The 21556-nt window shown below is 37.6% G+C and overlaps 1 protein-coding gene across 1 annotated transcript; it reads right to left on the bottom strand.

Moving 5' to 3' along the window:
* Positions 1-1389: 1389 nt before the first annotated feature.
* Positions 1390-21017, bottom strand: LOC128882717 (vacuole membrane protein 1-like). Its single transcript, XM_054134446.1, has 5 exons — positions 20922-21017; positions 13343-13684; positions 5120-5629; positions 2629-2898; positions 1390-2549 (listed from the first exon to the last, which is right to left on the bottom strand). Exons 2-5 carry the CDS (start codon positions 13661-13663, stop codon positions 2418-2420), a joined length of 1233 nt encoding a protein of 410 aa, XP_053990421.1. The 5' UTR covers positions 13664-13684; positions 20922-21017; the 3' UTR covers positions 1390-2417.
* Between the last annotated feature and the right edge of the window lie 539 nt (positions 21018-21556).

The raw sequence follows: 21556 nt of genomic DNA, 5'->3' as shown, positions 1-21556 counted from the left end.
AATATTGTATTCATTTTTTTTTTATAACTTAAGATGCTTCAGGAGACATAAGAAGGTCGATCTTTGTTTACAGTGTTGCAGCTAATAGCCGCGGCAACCCGATATGTTCTACCATTACCTACTCAAAACGTTACAACTTTATAATATAATTTGTAATGTTTGAAAACAGCAAATTAAATAATGTGATATACCGTTGAATTGCTTTTGAAAAAAGCTGTCAGGCCATGAAAAAAAAATATATAGTTCCATTTAAAAAACTTATTTTGACTTTGAAATCCCCCCTCCCTACTATTCCAGGCCCGAAAAAAATGACATCATATGATTGTACCCTACAAACCGAACAATTTTTGCAAATAAATTTTTTTCGTAACTTCTGTGCGTCACGAGATATTTACTTTGCTAGATAAACGAAACACACTGTATACCATATAAATATTGAATGGTTTTTTTTAACACCCTGTGTAAGGAAATACGCTATTAAAAGTCAATATTTTATATTTGTACGTAAAATGCGCTACTGAGAGTCAATATTTTATTACATTTGCCAAATAAATGGCTTCGCAAAAACACACGGAATTAAAATAGTAAACAACTAATGCCTTTACGTGATCGTTCACTTTAGAAGGCGATACGGAGAAGAAGAGAGTGTCGATGCCCGTCGATCCTCGACACCAAACGGAAATGAATGCTCCGAAAACGTCCTGGGTCTCGTTGCCACGTCGAAGTCGACTCTTCCGTCGCTCTCTTGTCTATTCCTATAGGGTAGTTAACAATGCGTTCCAATGACAGGGAAACAGATGAACATACTGGGCAACGTTGTATGTAGATAAGATGAGATAAGTCAGTGCCGAGCGTTGAAAAGGTAGAGTGGCGAAACGCGCCCCGCGCCACTCCGCGCCAAAGGTCGAAACAGGTGTCGTCTCTCAATAATTATTTTTGCCTTACATCTGGTCTAAAGACCTGATACATTCAAAACAATTATCTATACAGTTATTCTCTTGTCAATATTTCTTCAACGTGATTAAATAAGCTATGCTAATATTGTAAAACTGCGTCGCACATGTTCATTTAAGATAGTCATACTTGAAAATATATATTTTTGTCTTCTATGGCGCCATTAAAAACATTTTGGGTACCGTGATCTAACAATGAAATACGCTGCACGATAGAAACATCAAAGAATGACACATTGTTAACTCGGACCGTCAAATTAGAACATTACTTGATCATCGAAGGATCATGTCGTCGCAAATGTGTTAAAGAGTTACTTTATTAAATGTGACTATAATCCAATATGCATATATAGGTTATTGTCACAAACAGGAATGTCATATGGGATCGATTATACAGATTAAAATAATGAAAAGCTTTAAAATAAATGAGTCTTAAAACGTTTTATCTCCAAGGTATATTTAATTTTGTTTTTAAAATATGCATAAATTACAAATTCAACACATGTATTTAGTAAATGCATTACAGTGGAAAAAGGGGAAATGTTTATATATAATAGAGGTATACAATTAAAAATGATCCATATGAAGAATGACTCAGTATTATTAACTAAAAATTATTCAATTTATCAACTGGAGCAATCATTTGTTATACAAATGTAATTATTTATATCAAATCATGACAAATTTGTTTAATACATATACAAATGTTGCACATTACTGTCATTTTAAAAACATAAACAAATAACTTAATTATTGTTCCCTAAATAATTTGTTATGTATGTATCCCTCGTTTCGTATTGGAAAGATTAATCAGAATTATCGAATTAGATTTATGCGCTTTTAAGTATAAAAACAAAGGAAATTATGCAAAAAGAAATAAAAAAGAACTTTTATCAACAGTCAAAAGTGATTTTTTAATTCCATACACACTACGTTATGGAAATATTTCTCCACTTTGTTTATATGGAATACTGATAAATGTATTTAATGATTATTATTAATACCTAATATAATCATTTATATAATTCTTATAAAAAGTACATGTACCATATATGGACTTGCGTCACACTTAGACACATTATACACAGTTTTGGATATTATAAGTTCTACAAAGAATTCTGAAACTGTAAATTGCGGTATCTTCAAAAAATTTATGTCAAGTTATGTTAACATACGTATATATGTACAGTTTCATGTACATACACATCCAATCCATACTCGCGAACGTATTTCCAGTGTTAAGAAATCATTTACCAAACGTATAATTAAAAAAAAAATTAAACATTTTGTTCTTTAATCTTGACAGTTTATTTACACTGCAGAAATGGACTTGTGCATTCAAACCTTTGGCCGAATTATTATCTGTAATGCCTTATTTATATCGTGCTATAACAGCAATTTCATCCGCAATTTGTTTAATAATTCATTTTACGTTTACATTGTATATCCTATAGTCGTTTACTTTTAATCGGTAGATATTTTAGTACGCTTACGATGATAGTTCCTTGCGAGTGCATGAATAATTGTCACTAAAAAGTAACAAACCATCAATATTACAAATTTATCAAATAACCATGAAATTGTCGTTGTTCCATCCTGTAAATAAAATGTATATTGACTAATTTCCAAATATATTCCACAAAATGTAATCAATTTAAGTTAAGAAATCTCATACCGTGGATGACTTATCATGTAATTTTTGTTTTTGTTGAATAAGATATTTTTTCAAAGGCTCTTGACATTTTGAACCAACATATGGTATAATTACCAATAATTTGATAAATTTATCTAGCAGCTCCTCATTAAATGCTATTATTACTGCAAGCTGTTGAATATGCATTTTTATAACAGCCTTTCCTATAAGTGTAGCGCCAAAAAATGTCCAGAAAGGAATTAGGTAATGACCACATGTCAAGCCGGCGAGATCAAATAATGGATTGGGAATCTAAAAATGATTTTTTTTTTCTAAAAGTAAGTCACTAAGTTTTCATAGAGTACGAATATCTTTATTTAACACTGTCCTTTAAACGCATATGCAAATAAAAATGTAGTTAATTATCATACAATATACACTGACGGACAAAATTAAAGGGACACTTTTTTAAAACGTCATATCTATGGGAGTTTTCAACCGATTTTGGGGAAACTTCGCGAGGAGTAGTTTTGAAGTGTCCTCTAAATGTGCGCAAAGTTGCATTGGCGAGGGTTGATACAAAGTGGTTAATTCACCCCCGTAAAGAGGGGCACGTCGAAAAACGCCACTTCTGAAGAGGCCAGGGTGACGGAAGGGGTTGAAAAAATAAAAAAAATCTTTGGGGCGACCCTCCTCGATGCCCTCAACAAAATGCACCCCTCAAAATCCCTCTCAGGCAAACCCACCCCTCACAACACCTCACCCCCTCCAAAATCCACAATTTTTGGACTACAGTCCCGAATTTGGGCTCAATGCATTCCCTGGAATCTCCTGATCCAGGAAATGCCAACGCACACGCCGTGCGCCCCATAGGCACCCCTTGGAGGGATGCAACAGTTCGCCACTTTTCAACACCCTTCGTAAGGGAGCACTTTCACACCTCGAAGGGCGGTGAAATTCACCATGTTTATTCTCGGTACGTTCAGGATCAATGTCATTTAAAGCTCGTTTCGAAAACTGCCCCTGGAGCTGAACAGGGTGGCCCAGAGTTAGGGGGTGGTCCCCCCCACAGGTGTAGGGGTTGGAACGATGTTTCGTTGTGTGGAACACATGTGATACGGTCCAAGGCATTGGAGTGATGTCTTTTTCCCGCGTGGATAGCATTAAAATACGAAAATGTCGTTTTTTTTGGAAAACCCACCCGCGAGTTTAGGCCTGTATACCAAGTGAACGAGTAACCCCACATCAACGCCGTTCGTGGATTCGGACGCGCGAATGCTTTATTAACAGGTCCTGAAAAATTCAGATATTTTGAATCACGCTTTCATTGTCAAATCGGAGTAGATTTGAAAAAGTATTAAGTGGGCTGGACGGAGCCGGCATGCAGAAGTGGAGCGAGGGCCTGCAGCTGTACGTGGTTAGAACAGTTAAATTGGAGTCCGGTTTGGTCTAACCACGTACAGCTGCAGGCCCCCGCTCCACTTCTGCATGCCGGCTCCGTCCGGCCCACTTAATACTCATTCAAATCTACTCCGATTTGACAATGAAAGCGTGATTCAAAACATCTGAATTTTTCGGGACCTGTTAATAAAGCATTCGCGCGTCCGAATCCACGAACGGCGTTGATGTGGGGTTCCTCGTTCACCTGGTATACAGGCCTAAACTCGCGGGTGGGTTTTCCAAAAAAAACGACATTTTCGTATTTTAATGCTATCCACGCGGGAAAAAGACATCACTCCAATGCCTTGGACCGTATCACATGTGTTCCACACAACGAAACATCGTTCCAACCCCTACACCTGTGGGGGGGACCACCCCCTAACTCTGGGCCACCCTGTTCAGCTCCAGGGGCAGTTTCCGAAACGAGCTTTAAATGACATTGATCCTGAACGTACCGAGAATAAACATGGTGAATTTCACCGCCCTTCGAGGTGTGAAAGTGCTCCCTTACGAAGGGTGTTGAAAAGTGGCGAACTGTTGCATCCCTCCAAGGGGTGCCTATGGGGCGCACGGCGTGTGCGTTGGCATTTCTGGATCAGGAGATTCCAGGGAATGCATTGAGCCCAAATTCGGGACTGTAGTCCAAAAATTGTGGATTTTAGAGGGGGTGAGGTGTTGTAAGGGGTGGGTTTGCCTGAGAGGGATTTTGAGGGGTGCATTTTGTTGAGGGCATCGAGGAGGGTCGCCCCAAAGATTTTTTTTATTTTTTCAACCCCTTCCGTCACCCTGGCCTCTTCAGAAGTGGCGTTTTTCGACGTGCCCCTCTTTACGGGGGTGAATTAACCACTTTGTATCAACCCTCGCCAATGCAACTTTGCGCACATTTAGAGGACACTTCAAAACTACTCCTCGCGAAGTTTCCCCAAAATCGGTTGAAAACTCCCATAGATATGACGTTTTAAAAAAGTGTCCCTTTAATTTTGTCCGTCAGTGTATTAGAAGAAATTCTATTCGTTTCTATAAAATCATGTTATACTATGATAATATTACCGATTGTAAGAAAATTGAATGTTTCATAAGATAATGTACTTACCGAAGCGCAGGCAAGAATTCCCCAAAAACCTGCTTTTTGTACAAAATGTTTCATAGTTATTTTTACGCGAATCAGCAATGATACATTTTCACCATTTTCTAAAGCTTCTAAAGCTTCCAACTCTTTCAAATCTTCTTGATCAAATTTTTCATTCCTATTATTTTGTCGGCTAGTTCGAGCAGCTCTAGCCATAAAATATGGTGGTAGTTCGCCAAGAGCAGTGCCAGCACCCCAAAGCATAGCTTCTATACGTACTTTTCTCATAATATTTAATATCCCTGCTGTCCACTTTGGATCAATTGTAGTTGGGCATATAATTTGATCGGGATATGGTGGTTCAGGGAAATTAAGAGCACCACATTCATATGCAGCCATAGTAACAGCTGCTATGTGTGGTCCTAAATAAAGTACGAAAGTATGTAAGCCAGTTCCAAGGCCTACACTGGAAAGAACACCTAAACCTATCCAATATAACCACCATAGCACTTTTGTTTCCCATGTTTTTAAAATCTGAAAATATGAAAATATTTCATAATTTTAATTTTAGCTTCTACCTAAAATAATGAAGAAAGTATATATAAGTTATACAAAATTTGTATTATTCCATATTCTACATATTGAACTAAAAAAAAATAGTGAAAGGTAATCAAAATGATCGCAATTCAAGGTTTTTCTGTTTACGTTCGTGACAGGTACAGCAGGTAAATAATATATGGGCTTTGATAATAAGATATAAACAAAAAATGACTACGCTATTACTAAAATAATTAAATAATTAAAAAATGTATGCATATTTTTATAATATTATTAGAAAATTTAATAATAGTTCCATATATTTCGATGTACTTTTACGATACAAAAATATTCTGAAGAAGCCTTAAAATTAAAACATAAAAATGTAGCAAATAATAATAAATACCATCTTCGCATAATTTTTTATTATTATTGTATGTTTACGCACCGATTATAATGAAACTTCGTAGTAGACTAGGAACTGAAAAATAAATGACACATGCTCAATTGCTGGTTTAGATGATTAATGACTTACGAGACACGGTATCTCCTGCTCTATAGCGCAACTTTTATCCTGGACAATCTAATGCATTAACACATTAAGTGTCAGTCACCGATGATTGGCAAAAAATAATTTAAGAAATCATATTCTTATATGAAATATTAATTAGCATGGAGATCATTCAGACATATGTAAATATCATTCCCTGACGATGAAAAAGTAAGACTTCTCGACTTTTTTCAAGAAAAATCATTTTTACATGTGTTTCATGCTTACATTGTCACTGTAAAAAGTTGTAGGTTCTGTCGAATTCTGCTACAAAATTTGATGTATATTGTAGTTTATACTATTATTTAGTCAAATAAACAAAAGTCAGCGGACGACATTAAACACGGTGTACAAGAGTACAATGATATAATTGGATACAGTATCCGCCACCTATGTTTTAGTACCGTTTCTATTCAGAGCATGTTATTGTTTATTAACAACCAAATTTTTTTCATATTTAACATTATTTCCATCTCCGTTATTACTTCACCCCTAAAATATAAATATCAGCAGATATAAAAAAATGTCGTGTCTTATATTCTTCAATGCTCTACCTGTGTGCCAAGTTTCATTAAAATCGGTGTGTTACAATTGAGTAATGCTCCTTGTTAGTGTAGTTTTAAGTATCTTTATATTCCTTGTCTTGTGTATAATATGAAAAACAAAAGAATGGCTGGACCTATCCCCTTTCCTCTGTAGATAAAATATTAATCACTGTCTTAGCATACACAATAAACTGTATTATTCTTTTAACTCACAAGAAATGATCAAATAAACCATTGTAAAGAGTGAGAAACAACTTTGGGAGGAAATAACTTTATCTATTTTGGATAACTTCAGGGTAATTATATTTCGGACCTCGTTCTCGAGATTACAATGTAGTTCCCTCCCGTGCCCGCTAGATGCCACAACCTTCAGAGTGAGACAAAAACCCCAGCTCTGCCATCTATTCCTCTGGCCTGAGCTCGTCATTCCTTTTTGTTGTGCGTTAGAGGCAACAACTAAGTGAGACGTGAAGAAAGCAACAAAATGAAGAGGAAGAATTGTGAAGTAGACAAACTCAGGGACGAAATAAAGCGTCTGAAGGAATCTATAAAGATAGTTCAATACAACATCGAGGAAGAAGGTCGAGAATCGGCGAGCGAGAGCTCGCAGAGTGAATCCGGTGGAAGTGAAAGCGAATGTAACGAAGCTGTAGAGCTGAAATGTTCAGGTATGGGAATATTACTAAGAGTTCACGAGTGAAACAAGTAATTCGAAACTAACGAGCTTGCACATAGGGGCAAGACAGGTTAGGTTGCCGGTTAAGGAACCGAAATTGACTGACAGGAAATTCCAAAATCGCGATAGGCCAACGGCAAACGGACGTCGTGGTTTGTGAGGTTTAAAATCAATGTAGTGTGCTTGCACAGAGGATCAAGACAAACTACAGTTAGTCTTGATATATTAGCGGGCTTGCACGCTAGGGGGAGACAGGTTAGATTTACGATATTGAAAAAACAAAGAAAGTGGATGTCGCTTAGCAACTAACATATACTAGTGAACTTGCACAGCGGGGCAAGGCAGACTAGTTTTATATGGTTAATAAAATAACCTTCTGAGTTTTTGCGTATTGTCGTAGGCGGTCAAGAGGTTATGTCTAGAATCAACAGAGATATTACCGAATCTGAAGAGCGTGATAAACATAGCGACAAGGATGTCGAGAAGGGCGACAAAGAAGGAAACAAAGACGAAAATAAGGAAAATGAACCAGAAGTAGATGAGAGATTACTGAGTCTACTTGGAGACGATCCTCAAAACTCGAAGGCTCAGGAAGTGTTTATTTATTCATTCATCACTTAGAAGCAGATGGAAATACTGGATACAAAACTGCCTGGCGGAAGAAGAAAGGGAGAAAATCATCAAGATGTACAAAAAACCAACTTTTTTGGACCCGCCACTGCTAAATGCGAAAATAAAAGGCGCAATGAAGGAAAGTGCCATTAAAAGAGATACATATATGATGGAAATACAGAATTTAGCAGGAACATCCTTGACGGCATTGGGCTCGTTGCTAAGCATACTCAAGACGCAAAAAGAGTACATTGATCAGGAGCTGTTTGTTGAACGACTGAAGGACGCAACCGAATTGCTGGAAATAATGTACAAACAATCAAAATCAAGGAAGGCGTTTATAGCGCAAGGAGTTACAAAAGGCTGTAAAACATTAGTATCTGAAGGGAAAACAGATAAGTTCCTATTCGGTGAAGATTTAGGACAGAAGTTCAAGGAGGCAGAAGCCGTTGAGAAAATATCCAAGAAAATTACAAGAGAAATGCCGTTAATAAGAAGGGATATAAACACAAAGAGCCTCCAGGGAAGGCGCCCGGCCCTGCATATAGGCGGTTTAGGTGTAAGCCAACAGGGCCGACGTCGGTTGTACTTCAGGCAGAAGAAGTATCCCCAGCAAACAAGCGATCGAAAACAATCTCATCAAAAACACAGACCGAGAAACTACAAATAAATGTAGGTATAGCAGGCAGGCTACAAGCTTACAAAAGCGAGTGCCAAAAAATCACAAAAGATGCATTCGTGTTAAATAACATAAGGGGTCATAAAATTAAATTTAGTAGAAAACCGCAACAGGAGAAACCTGCTACGGTCGAAATAAGAGCAGGCGAAGAAAACGCTTATATTGAAGCAATAAATAAATTAATATTAAAAGGCGCAATTCAGAAGTGCAAATCCGGGAAAAATCAATTTCTTTCAAGTTATTTCTTACGACAAAAACCAGATGGTACACATAGGTTTATATTGAATCTAAAAAGATTAAATAAGTTTATTAATGCAAAACATTTTAAAATGGAGGATCTGAATATGGCAAAGAAATTGGTTTTTCCAAATTACTTCATGTACACACTGGATTTACAGGATGCGTACTATTTAATACCGATCCACGAAGAGTCGCGAAAGTACTTAAGGTTTAAATTTGGTAGAACACTATTCGAATTTACTTGTTTGCCTTTCGGATTATGTACCGCTCCATTTATTTTCACAAAAGTAATGAAACCAGTATTAAGTAAATTGAGATCGGCAGGTTATTGTTCGGTTATGTATTTAGATGACTATTTTTGCGCAGAAAAAGACTTCGATCAATGTAGCGAAAATGTTACAGCAGCGAAGCGATTACTTAAGAGTTTAGGTTTTTTAATAAATGAGAATAAGTCGTGTACCACACCAAAAACTAGGTATAAGTTCCTAGGATTCATAATAGATTCAATTAAGTTTACCACAGAATTAACAAGAAAGAAACGAATAAAGTTAAGAGAATTGCTGCAAGGTCTTAAAAGAAAGAAGCGATGCAGAATCAAAGAGCTTGCCTGCTTAATCGGTAAGCTAACAGCAGCATGTCCAGGTGTGGAACAGGCGTGGCTATACACGAAGGTTCTAGAGAGAGAGAAAATAAAGGCGCTATTAAGAAACAAACACAACTACAGACGAACAATGAATATACCAGCCCCAATCCTACCGGACCTAGACTGGTGGATAAAAAAGGTACCATCAGCAGATAGACAAATAAGAATAAATAATTACAATCTTACAATTTACACAGATGCGTCGGGATCGGGGTGGGGAGCAACAGATAAGAAAAACAAAGTGTACGGGTTTTGGAATAGTTCGGAAATAAATTACCATATCAATTTTAAAGAGTTATTAGAGGTATTAGCAGTTAAGTTAGCATTAGAGAAACTCGCGAGAGATAAAAAGAATTGTCAAATCTTGCTAAGAGTGGACAATACAACAGCTATTGCATATGTCAATAAAATGGGAGGTACAAGACACGTAATATATAACACTCTAGCTAGAGAAATTTGGCAGTGGGCAGAAAATAAAAATATAAGGTTATTTAGGATGTTATGTGGGGTGAATAAATCGTATGGACGAAATGTATGTAACAATAACAAAGGTAAACTTTATTATTCAGTCTCACACGCGATGTTCAGTTATAGACCTCTGGTTATCGACTGGCTCGTCGAACTCCCGACCCGTTGCTCCTCAAGGAGCAACCAGGAAGGGGAGGAAAAGACTCTCCTCATTAACGGTCAGCGGCTTTGTAATGTCGCTATCAAAACATTACATACTTTGGCCATGATGAACTCATTGCCAGACGCCGCCATGCCATCGACTTCGTTTATACATTGTATGTCACAGTTCCTAGAACTATGCCGCGCAGTCCGCTACAGTTATTTGCATCATATACAGCATAAAAATCGAACGCCGAAGCGGACGCGTTATCTAGACTCAAGAATGAGGACGCGCAATAGGAAATATGTGATTCGGCATTTAGTCAAATCACAAGTAAATTCGGAACACCGGAAGTTGACTTATTCGCATCAAAGTTAAACAAAAAATGCAAAAGGTTCGTTTCGTGGTTTCCAGAAAAACAATGTGAAGAAGTAGATGCATTTACAGTTGGATGGACACACTTAAAATTTTATGCGTTCCCGCCATTCGCGGTAATTTTAAGGGTTTTAGTTAAAATACAGGCCGACAAGGCGGAAGGAATTTTAGTGGTACCAGATAGGAAAAATCAACCTTGGTACCCCATCTATCAGAAAATGCTCGTAGAGAAACCAATGATTATCAGGAAAGGCTTCTCAGCAAAGGGTGTGCCGACGAAAGCCTTAGACATCATGTTAGCATCCTTAGCGCCAGCAACTTTAAGGCAATATCAAACGTCACTGAGACAGTGGAAGGGGTTTTGTGAGCGAAATGCGGGCAATCCATTTAAACCGTCAAGGAAAACTCGTAGGGTCAGCCGTAAAAGCCTACACGGAAAGAACGAAAACTTGCAGAGGTAACATACAAGAGTTATTCATAACAGTGAAGAAGCCCTACAAGAAGATCACACCACAAACATTCAGCCGTTGGATAAAAAACACATTGAAAAACAGTGGAGTGGATACCTCCATTTTTTCAACGCATTCCACAAGACATGCGGCAACGTCAAAAGTATACACTAAAGGAATAAATTTAAGTCTGATAAGAAAGACAGCGAGTTGGTCAGAAAACTCAAGTGTTTTCACAAAATTCTATAACAGACCAGTTGTAGCGGATAAATACAGTTTCGCGGAAGCGGTATTATTAGATAAAGAAATGCCAAAGAAAAACGAAGGTTTATTTTATGTTACTTTATGTTACTTTATATTATTTTATAACTTTACAGAAAGAAAGTACAAGCATATAGTTTTCTTTATACAATGTCTAATAAAACCTGTTGAAACAATTGTTATAAAATATAAATAAAAATAAATGGAAGAATGTTGTTCAAAAGATAAAAATTGCAACCTCTAAACAAGTACATTGTAATCTCGAGAACGAGGTCCGAAATATAATTAAACGATCAAACAAGCTCGCCATAGGCGAGCGAAGTTCGATCGCAATTATATGAGGATCCTCGTACGAAGAGATTACAACCCACCCGGAAAAATGCAAGAATCGGTAATTATAGAGAACAGGTACATCCTCACCGATTTCTAGGATTTTTGAATATGTTGTAGAAATCAACATTTTGAACAACTTTTTCTTATACATATAACCGTCGCTCGGCCTTAGTTTCCGAGATATTTGCAAAATACCATTGCTGCTACAACAATGAATAATTGCGTATAGCTACGCGTCTGTGTAAGCGTTCAGTCGTCGATTGTTTAAGCTCGGAATACACGTACCTGTCTGTGAGTCTGTATGCGTTAGCTATCATTCGCTGGTCGGCTCGTGTTTCAATCTGTTCCAAATTCATTTATACATATAAAGTAGCGCATGATCTGTATTCGTACAGTAAAAAAATGGGGGTCCGGGGCCTTGTCCTCGGTCGGGGGTTTTGGGGACAAAGCCTCCAACAACGAGTACTGCAGCGCACCACTCAGGTGTGTACACGGTCAGCCTGAGGGGTGTTTATAGTTTAGCGGGGGGTCGAGGGGGCGCAGCCCCCCGCGCGACGGGGGGTCTGAGAGGCCCAGACTCCAAGCATCCGTATAATTGAGACATATATGCTTTTCAATTTTTGTAAAATGATTTTGCGCGAAAATTATACGCCTCGAAATTACGGGAACTCACAAACGCGTACGTATATTCCGAGCCTAGACAATCGACGACTGAACGCTTACACACACACTGTCACAGACGCGTAGCTATATGCAATATTCATTGTAGTAGTAGCAATGATATTTTGCAAATATCTCGGAAACTAAGCCCGAGCGATGGTTATATGTATTGAAAAAAGTAGTTCAAAATGTTGATTTGTACAACATATTCAAAAATCATCGAAATCGGAGAGGATGTACCTGTTCTCTATAATTACCCTAATTTTTTATGAAATTTCAAGATCATCAATGTTTTCTTAAATGGAACGCCACATTTGTTAATCTTATCTAGCTGTTGAGATGATTTCAGAATGGTATATACTATATAAGGTATATTCAGCTGTTTGGCCACAATCGTGTCTTTTCTATTTTAAATATCGTATTCTGAAAATTCTAAAATGTGAATTTTCGCTCAAAAAAGGTTTCAACATTTTTTTCAGTAACATTGACCACTGAAAAAACCAAGTAAAAATGCCTAAAAAGTTTCGATAATTTGTACTACACAAGAATAACAAATTTTAAGGTTTTAAACGTATCTGAAGATAAAACAGTATATTAGTCGTTAAAAATCTCATAAACTATTGATCATCGACGGAAACACAACCTAGGATTATTCCACGTGAAATCAAACACTAAATGGAGCAGTATCTCAGATTTTTGGCAAATTTGAGTATGTTGTAGTCTTTTGTGATGGTTAAACGTATCTCAAACATTTTTCAAAATTTTGAAAAATCATGGGTTTTACAAACGTGTATAAAACCAATGCTACATTTTTCAAATATTATAGGTCTTGAATTAATAGACAAACGAGAATGGTCGTTTGGGACCATATACGGAAAAGAACGGAGTATCAACTAAAAATGTTTCGATTAAAAAAAATGTTTACTTTTTGCTAACTTTTTTCAAACAAATGAATTGTTTTTATAGCAGGCACGGTTTTAAAAATCTGAAAAAATTGAAAATATAGCCCCGTTTGTTTCTTTTAAGGAGCAACAACGAGTATATAATATGTATATATATATAATAATAATAATATACCTCTTGGTGTGGACCAACAATCCTACTGAACATCAGAAACAATGCAGTTATCGATATTATAGTCCAGGCTATTCTTCTGTAATGCAATGTTTTTTTTCCTAAACTGAGTAAATTAACAAACAATTCTCGAAAGAAATAATTCAATGTAGTAACTGGATGTTGCCATAGTGTTAGATGATCAGCATCTATGTAAAAATCATTATTTGAATTATATTGGTCTTCTGAATATGGTGTAAATGATTTCTTTTCTCCTGTAGTTTGTTGAGCACCATTAACAGGAGATGAATCCTTCACACGTTGAATGGCAGTATTTTCCACCATGGCACCTCCCAGTTGATTGATCTACAAGTAAATTATAAAAACATTAAAATACAGATAAAAAGTATATAGTAAAGTGTCTAGAATAAATGGCAATTTTTATATTTTATTTTATCATTGGGCACATATGGCCAACAAGGTAAGTCGGAATGTAATAACCTATAGAATACTAGGTCTATCTAATCACTCGTTTTCATTAAAACCAAATAAGAACAGGTTTTATTCAAGTCCGCATTGCTAAAGAGCTGGCCGAAATTTAAAAAAGTTATTTGATTTACATAAAATAATAAAAACATTAAGATACTGACAAAAAGTACCACTAGATACTGCAAAAAATAATGCACAAGAGACAATAATGTTGCCTTGTAATACATAAGTGCACGCATTAAAAAACCATCATAGTTGTTTTAGCAGTGCGACATATTTTTTACCTATTACAACAAGAAGAGGAGCATATAACATCATCAATAAAAGAGTAAGTAAAATTCACAATTAAAAGTAGATAGTGTTTACCATTATTTGATAAGTAGTTTTGTATATGTATATGTACTATTGTTGTTAATTTTTGTGCGTTTTCTGTTTCCACAGTCTCTGATTGATCTAAGCAGCTACAGTTATTCCAATAAGAGGAAACGAATGGATGAATTGCTTGTTTCATGAAGCAAATAATTTGCTGACGAAGCAACAGTATTTTGATGCTCTCCAAAAGTAGGAGCTGTCGCTGTGAAATTCTAGTATTTTATCTGAGTGAAGGATATATTTTTGAAAACTTGAAGGACTGAAACTGATCTCTTCTTCTATATATTGTAATATCAGTACAAATTGTGTACTACACCTTGCATTGCTCAAGATCTTAAAAAATTAATTGAATTTCAAGATATAATAAAACACCATTTCACAGGATGGATAAATCTGAGAGGTCCTTGCAATAATTGTGATAGTCAAATTCAAACATAATGAAGAAAGTTAATATAACTGCCTCCAAACAAATTCTTATTGGGAAATTACTTTTGTTCGATCAGAATAGTAGTGGAACAACGTGTAGTAGTACGAACAATAGTAGTGGAAATTTCTGCATCAAAGCAGTACCTACTACTAAAATACAAATGGGGGATCACTGTTATAAATGTAAGGTAGCGATTTTCCACCACGGCAAAAGTATTTCCGATGGTCATTACACGAGTATGGTAAAGGGTAAGTGCACAACATGGGTAGCCGTTGATGATTTACTTGATTAGAAAAACAAGTTTGACTACGAAATGCTAAAAATGCATACATATTTTTCTTCGAAAGATGTTAACTGTGCTTGTTATTACAGTTCAATATTCAGTACGTTCAGCGCCAAAAGCTGCTTCGCGCACCATGAACTCTACTAGTACTATACAATACATATAATATAAAATTTATTTAGTCATTCACTATGCAAATTATCTTTGTAAAAAGAAGTGAGATCCCCATACAAAATTTCAAAAAAATAAAAAAATTACGTCAAGTATATGAAAAAGTGAAGGACTTAAGGACTAATCATAGAAGAATAGAAGATCCCCATAAAAAAAACTACAAGAAACTAGAAAAAGATGTGAAATACAAATGCGCAGCCAATACATGAAGGTCCTTTCCAGTAAAGTGCAAAGGCGACACTGTGTAACACAATGTAAAATTCGGTGCTTTCCAACTATGCGCAGCTAAAGTGCTGTGTTCAACAGTGCGGACGTTCAGACCGTAATGACAACCCAATACACGGGTACACGTGTTACGTATATCCAGTTAAAACGAGACATAGATATTAGAAAACACGTGTATACGTGTAATTAATAAATTCCGTGCTTCTTTACACATGAAAAACGTGAATAGCCGTGTAATATATGTACGTGTATCCGTGTAATATGGACACGGATATTTACTACACGGATTTCTACACGACTTTAGGGAACAATTTGAAAAGATATCATTGTGAAGAAAACTAACAAACCAAGTTCAAGCTCACAAGTATAAATCGCACAACAAACTCTATTTCTGCAAGACAACGGTGGTGTAAAAGTCTTAACCCTTTTCTTACGACAGTCCGGTCCGCTGGAGTGACGCCACAAAACTTCGTAAACTTATAGTTATCTGTAACAGTTACACAAAAATAATTGTCCGCTGAGCTTTTTACAGTGGAAAAGTGCTCAGCTGATGTAATGAAGGATGCCACGCGATGAAAGGAGTCCCCGGGGACCGCGGACTGCGCAAGCTGGGGCTTTTAGTAGGTACGCTTCCGGATTGGCGCACCGAAGGGCGGCCATCCGTCAGCGAATCCCCCCCCCCCCCCCCCCCCGCGGGGGTATAAAAAAAGCATTTCACCCACCTTAAAAAAAAAAAAAAAAAGGCCATCGGGGAGCTACGGGCTAGGTGCAAGAGAGCCCCCAGCCCGGATGGAGTCCCCGGTGGCGTGTTGCTTCTGGCCTTGAAAGTCCTCGGCCCGGCATATAGGAGCGCCTTGGACCCTACTCCGAGCCGGGGAACCTTCCCCAGCGTGTGAAAGCACACGTACTTGGTTCTCCTTCAAAAATGTGGAAAACCCGCAGAGTCTCCCTCTGCGTACTGACCGGTGTGTCTGCTCAACGAAGCGGGCCAGCTGTTCAAAAGAATCACAGCTCCCCGCCTTTTCGGGCATCTGTCGCGGTGTGGTCCCGCCCTCAGCCACAGCCAGTACGGATTCCGGAGAAGGCGCTCAACAATGGACGCGTTGGAGCGTCTGCGTCTTCTCTGGGAAAGGCCTGTCGCTCGGGGGCGGGTGTTGATTGCAGTGTCGTTCGATGTATCCAACGCCTTCAACACCCTCCGTGTTAATAACTTCTCTTCTCTTCTTTCAGATCTATCTCCACACCCGCGGAATCTGCCCCAGTGGAGCTTTACTTCGCGGGAGGAAGGCCTTCATGGTGATCTACCTTCCGGTGTTGTAAGCTTTGCAGTTACCTTCATCAGCATCTTCGAGGTCGTGTTTCCATTTATCTCTATCCTACTTTCTTTCTTTCTTTCATTCTTTCTACTACTACTAATCTTACTTTACTTTCTTTTCATTTCAGGTTTCTTTCTTTCTTAGGACGGTCATGGCTTTTTCTACGGTCAATACATCTAACAATTCGGACAATCTAATTCAATTCAATTCATTGAGATTAGTTTCATTTCATTTCAAATCACTTTAGCTTTAGATACAAAAGAGTATATGTATATATATATATATATATGTGTGTGTGTAACAATAAATATAAATATAACAGTTGTATATGTAAAATGTAAAATGCATGTAATAATAATAAATAAGCGGATAAATAAATAAATAAATAAATAACAAATATGTAAGGTGTATATATCTTTGTTGACTAGATCAGACCCTTCTCGACGTCTTCAACACCTTGCCCTGGAAGAAGATAGCGGCGGCGCTGGAATATTTCCAGGTGCCCTCCTATCTCCTGAAGGTGGTTCGGGACTATCTCCACGGCAGGGAGGTGGTACTTACCGGCCGGTACCAGTTGGCACATACTAGGGAGACGCACTGCAAGGTTTCGCAGAGGTCGGTCCTCGGACCGCTCCTGCGGAACCTCATGTTTAATGCGGTGCTGCGGGTTGCCTCCCTCCTGATACGGGTGTCATCTGCTATGCATAGCAGCACAGGAGGAGTACCAGGCACCTTGCTGAGTCCGCCCTAGACTGCGTTGTCGGGCAAATCCAGAGGTTGGGTTTGATCGTGGACGCCATTTAGTCAGGACCTTCGGATTCGTGTCGTGGATACCTTCCTCGACATCAGCCCCCCAAGAAATACCTAGGCCTGATTGTCGACGGCCGCTGGCGCTTCAAAGAGCACTTTGACCTCCTGACCCCCAGAATGCAGGGGACAGCGGCCACGTTAGCGCGGCTGGTGCCCAATATCGGGGGGGCCAGAGTTGAGGGTTCGCCGCTTATATGCGGAGGTGGTACGGTCGATAGCTCTTTATGGGGCCTCCGTGTGGCATCGCTCGCACGAGGGCAGCCGGCGTAACCAGGTACTCTTCGAAAGAGCGTGGTGCGGCGCGGGCTGGCTCTGCGGGCCATACGGGGATACCATACCATCTCTGCCGAGGCGGCGGGCCACCTTGCCTTGATTCCGCCCTTCCATCTGGCGGCGACAGAGCAGGCGGCGATGTTCACGATCGCCTGCTCTGCCCGCCGCCCTCCGTGAGTGGAATTTACGGCCGAGGAGGAACAGGAGGTTGAGATGCGGAAGCGCCAAGCCCGGAGAGACACGTATTCTTTCTTTTATATTTATTGTGACTTATTTATTTATTCATTTATTTATTTTTACACTTAACTATCTAGTCTTTTATACACTTTTACTTTACAGTTATATGTTTGTGATGTCTTTGGATTTTATTTTTGATTTCACTGTATTTATTTGTTTTTAATTTTTACAACAGGACTCGTTTTGATCGACATATTTATTTATTTATTCACCTATTTGACTATATTTTCTTGCTTAGTTTCAGTTTTTATTTTAACTATTTTTATTTTCACGGACTTGTATGCTGTTCTTTTGTTTTTCTTATACCGTTTGAGCCCGCGGTGGAGTGATCCGGTCCGGATAGGAACCGGGTTACACTTCCTTGGCACTCTCTAGTACCGGCTGGGGGGGGGGGGGGGGGGGTTTAATTATAGGGACTTGGGGGCCCCGAGTGTTCCCCGCCTCGGCCCGGGCCGGGGCGGAGGATTTAACACCCCGCTCGGGGCAATTGTCCCTCCCCCTTGATGGGGAGGAGGGAGGATGAGGATCCCCAATGAAACCCCTCAGCTTGTCGTCTATCATCACACCTAAATATTTCATTACTTCTACACGTTCAAGTTCGCTCCCATCTATTCATTTCAAAACAACATTCCCTCTCAATTCTTTCCTCGCACTCTTCACAATCATAAATTTAGTTTTTTAACCGACTTCGAAACGGAGGAGGTTACTCAATTCGACATGTATATTTTTTTTTCTCCATTCATTACCAGTTTATTTCTGTTCATCCATCATTATACTATATTTAGTGTCCCGTTCATCTTTCTACCTCCTCACTGCTATGTCCATTATCATATATTAGTGTATCGTCAACAAACATTTTTATACTACAGTCTTCCGGGCATATATCGATTACATCGTTTATATATGTATATAATGAACAGCAAAGGCTCTAACACGAATCCTTGTGGCACTCCGTATTTCGTTGCAATAATTTCCGACAATACCTCATTAAACAGCTATTGTTTAAGTACGATCTAAACCACTCCAACAGTTTGCTCCAACAGCTTGATGCTCCGTTATACTCTCATTTGTTTCTAGATATTTCTCTATTTGACTCTTTTTACCACTAACTGTAGTAACTTCTCATACAGCGGTAACTTATTTATTGGCCTGAAATTGTTCGCGTTTTTTGCTTTCTGTATCTTTGGGATTGGTATGATCATGGACGTTTTCCAACTATCAGGGTAGCAGCCCTCTCTCAGAGATTCATTGATTACATTAACAAACTGCTGTTCAATGCACTGATCGCCATCTTTAATATTTCGCTTGATATTCCTTTTTCTGTACCTTTCTTCGTCGGTAGCTCTTTAATTATTTGTCAAGTTCTTCCACTCCGATAGTCTCAAAAAAATTTTCTTCTCTTCTTTTTTGTTCCTGTTTACTTTCCTTGGTTAGTCTTTTCACGATTTTCATTTCCTGGCCTTCAGTTTCCACTATCCCGTCCTGCGTCTTAATAGTGCCAACAAGTTCTTCATCTGTTAGTTTTAATTCTTCTTCTTCCACATTTACTATTCTTATCTTCGGTTTCAACTGCATTGACTCAATAACTTTAAAATCTTCACCCATTTTCTTTTGTAAAGCAGCCTCCAATGTTTCAATTTTTTTCTCCTGATTCGCATCTCAGGATCACTGTTCCTTTACTGCTTTTCTTCAGCTTCGTTATTCCCATCGCCATACTTTTAATATCCACCTTCTCTTTTATCGTTTTTTTTTCGTTTCTTCGCTCTCCTGTTGTACTTTGGGTTTGATAATTATCACCTTTCTTTTTTCTTTTCTTTCACTGTTACGCTGTAGGTTACCCTTGCGGCACTCCTACCTTCTTATATCATTCTTCCAACTCTTCTATATGCTGCTTTACACTCCTCATTTCTACACCAACTATCTCTTGGATTATCTTCTTTACTTCCTTTTTGTAAGCAATATCGTCTTTAATTTGTTTCACTCATACCTCTGATACTTCCTGTCGATCCACTTGACGTAAATCGATCTCTCGATTTATACTATGTTTACGTGAACCTTAATAAATGATTTATGGTAAAATGCAAGTCCAAAAAACTAATTAAATAATCAACCTGTTACTAATACGGTCGCGATCGTAGTTTAAGCACCCCACGCCAGTGGACGAAAGGGTCTAGCCGAATAAACATGCTAAAAGTGCCTCCAAACCAAATTGAACAGAGTTCATACCGTTCGATAGGTTGTTCGAAGAAACAGCTTTTCACAGAATTTTGATCCGTTATCTCTACTACAGTGGTAATTGCGGAGTGGACATCATGGTTATTTTACCAATTAATATGCACGTACGAGAATCTTTTCCAGAATTTGTGGATGCAAATTCGAATTTTAAAAAATTCAAAAATATTTTGATCGTCAATTTTTTATCGAAGTTGTCAAGTGATCACGTTTATATTTATTCAGTATGAAGCCCTGATTAGAATTAGTAATTTCTCATTTTTTCAGTATTTTGAAGGGGTGCAACGTAGTCAACAAAATCAAAGATCATTAAAAGATTGAAAAAATGCTTTATATTGCTTTAATTACTTACGTGACCACCTTCGAATGCTTACAGCTATAGCACAACATTATAACTACTAATGTCTAATTTTTTCAGATTCTTTGGAAAAGTGCGTTATCGTAAAAAAATTATTAATTTTATATTTCCTAATATTTCATATGGAAAAATGTTGTACATACTTTTAAAATCGATATAATTTAAATATATTTATTTCGATACCTTATTAACTAATTACTGTACGTAGTTTTAAACACGAGTGCAATACCGGACTCCTGCCAAGTAAAACTCTCACGGCGCGGCTCGGCGGTCATTTTCGTAAAGAATTCGCGATTTTTGGCGACACTGCAACATTTCGTCTGAGCCAAAATATTATGCATATTATGTATTTTAAATATTCCTTAAATACGTTTGCGTTAATGAAAATAAACTATCTAAACAAGGTTTACCTGTTATTATTTTGATTGGCAGCATTAATAACTCTGTACTTCAATCCTCATCGTTATCGTCATTTATTACGGGATTTACTTTTTCATAGCTGTAAAAATATGAAGATTGTCACGTAAGTAATTAAGGCAATATAAAGCATTTTTTCAATTTTTTAATGATCTTTGATTTTGTTTACTACATTCCAACCTTTCGAAAAATCTGAAAAAATGAGAGATTACTAATTCTAATAAGGGCTTCATGATGCATAAATATAAACGTGGTCACTTAACAATTTCGATCAAAAATCGACGATTAAAATGTTTTCGAATTTTTTAAAATTCGAATTTGAATCCAAAAATTCTGATAAAATTCTCGAATATGCATATTAATTGATAAAATAACAATTATTTTTTTAATAATTTTGTATTGAGCAGAAGGGGAATAATTAAGAGCAGACCGAAAAATAATTTCCACTCCGTAATTACCACTGTAGTAGAGATAACGGATCAAAACTCTGTGAAAAGGGGTTTCTTCGAACCATGTATCGAATAGTATGAACCCCGTTCAATTTAGTTTGGGGATACTTTTATCATGCTTATTTGGTTAGAACCTTTATAAACTCGTCAAATCAATTTAAAAAAATACTTCCCTATAG

This window comes from Hylaeus volcanicus, unplaced genomic scaffold (assembly GCF_026283585.1).
Source record: "Hylaeus volcanicus isolate JK05 unplaced genomic scaffold, UHH_iyHylVolc1.0_haploid 12157, whole genome shotgun sequence".
NCBI classification, from domain to species: domain Eukaryota; kingdom Metazoa; phylum Arthropoda; class Insecta; order Hymenoptera; family Colletidae; genus Hylaeus; species Hylaeus volcanicus.
This window is presented reverse-complemented; position numbering and strand designations above follow the sequence as displayed.

What these genes read in the sequence shown, in the direction of transcription:
- LOC128882717 (XM_054134446.1), bottom strand. Translation starts at nt 13,663, where the DNA reads ATGGTGGAAAATACTGCCATTCAACGTGTGAAGGATTCATCTCCTGTT. An exon ending in TTGTTGGTCCACACCAAGAG is followed by an intron (nt 5,630 to 13,342) that starts GTATATTATTAT and finishes TCATATTTTCAG; the next exon opens with ATTTTAAAAACATGGGAAAC. An exon ending in TACATGATAAGTCATCCACG is followed by an intron (nt 2,550 to 2,628) that starts GTATGAGATTTC and finishes TTTTATTTACAG; the next exon opens with GATGGAACAACGACAATTTC.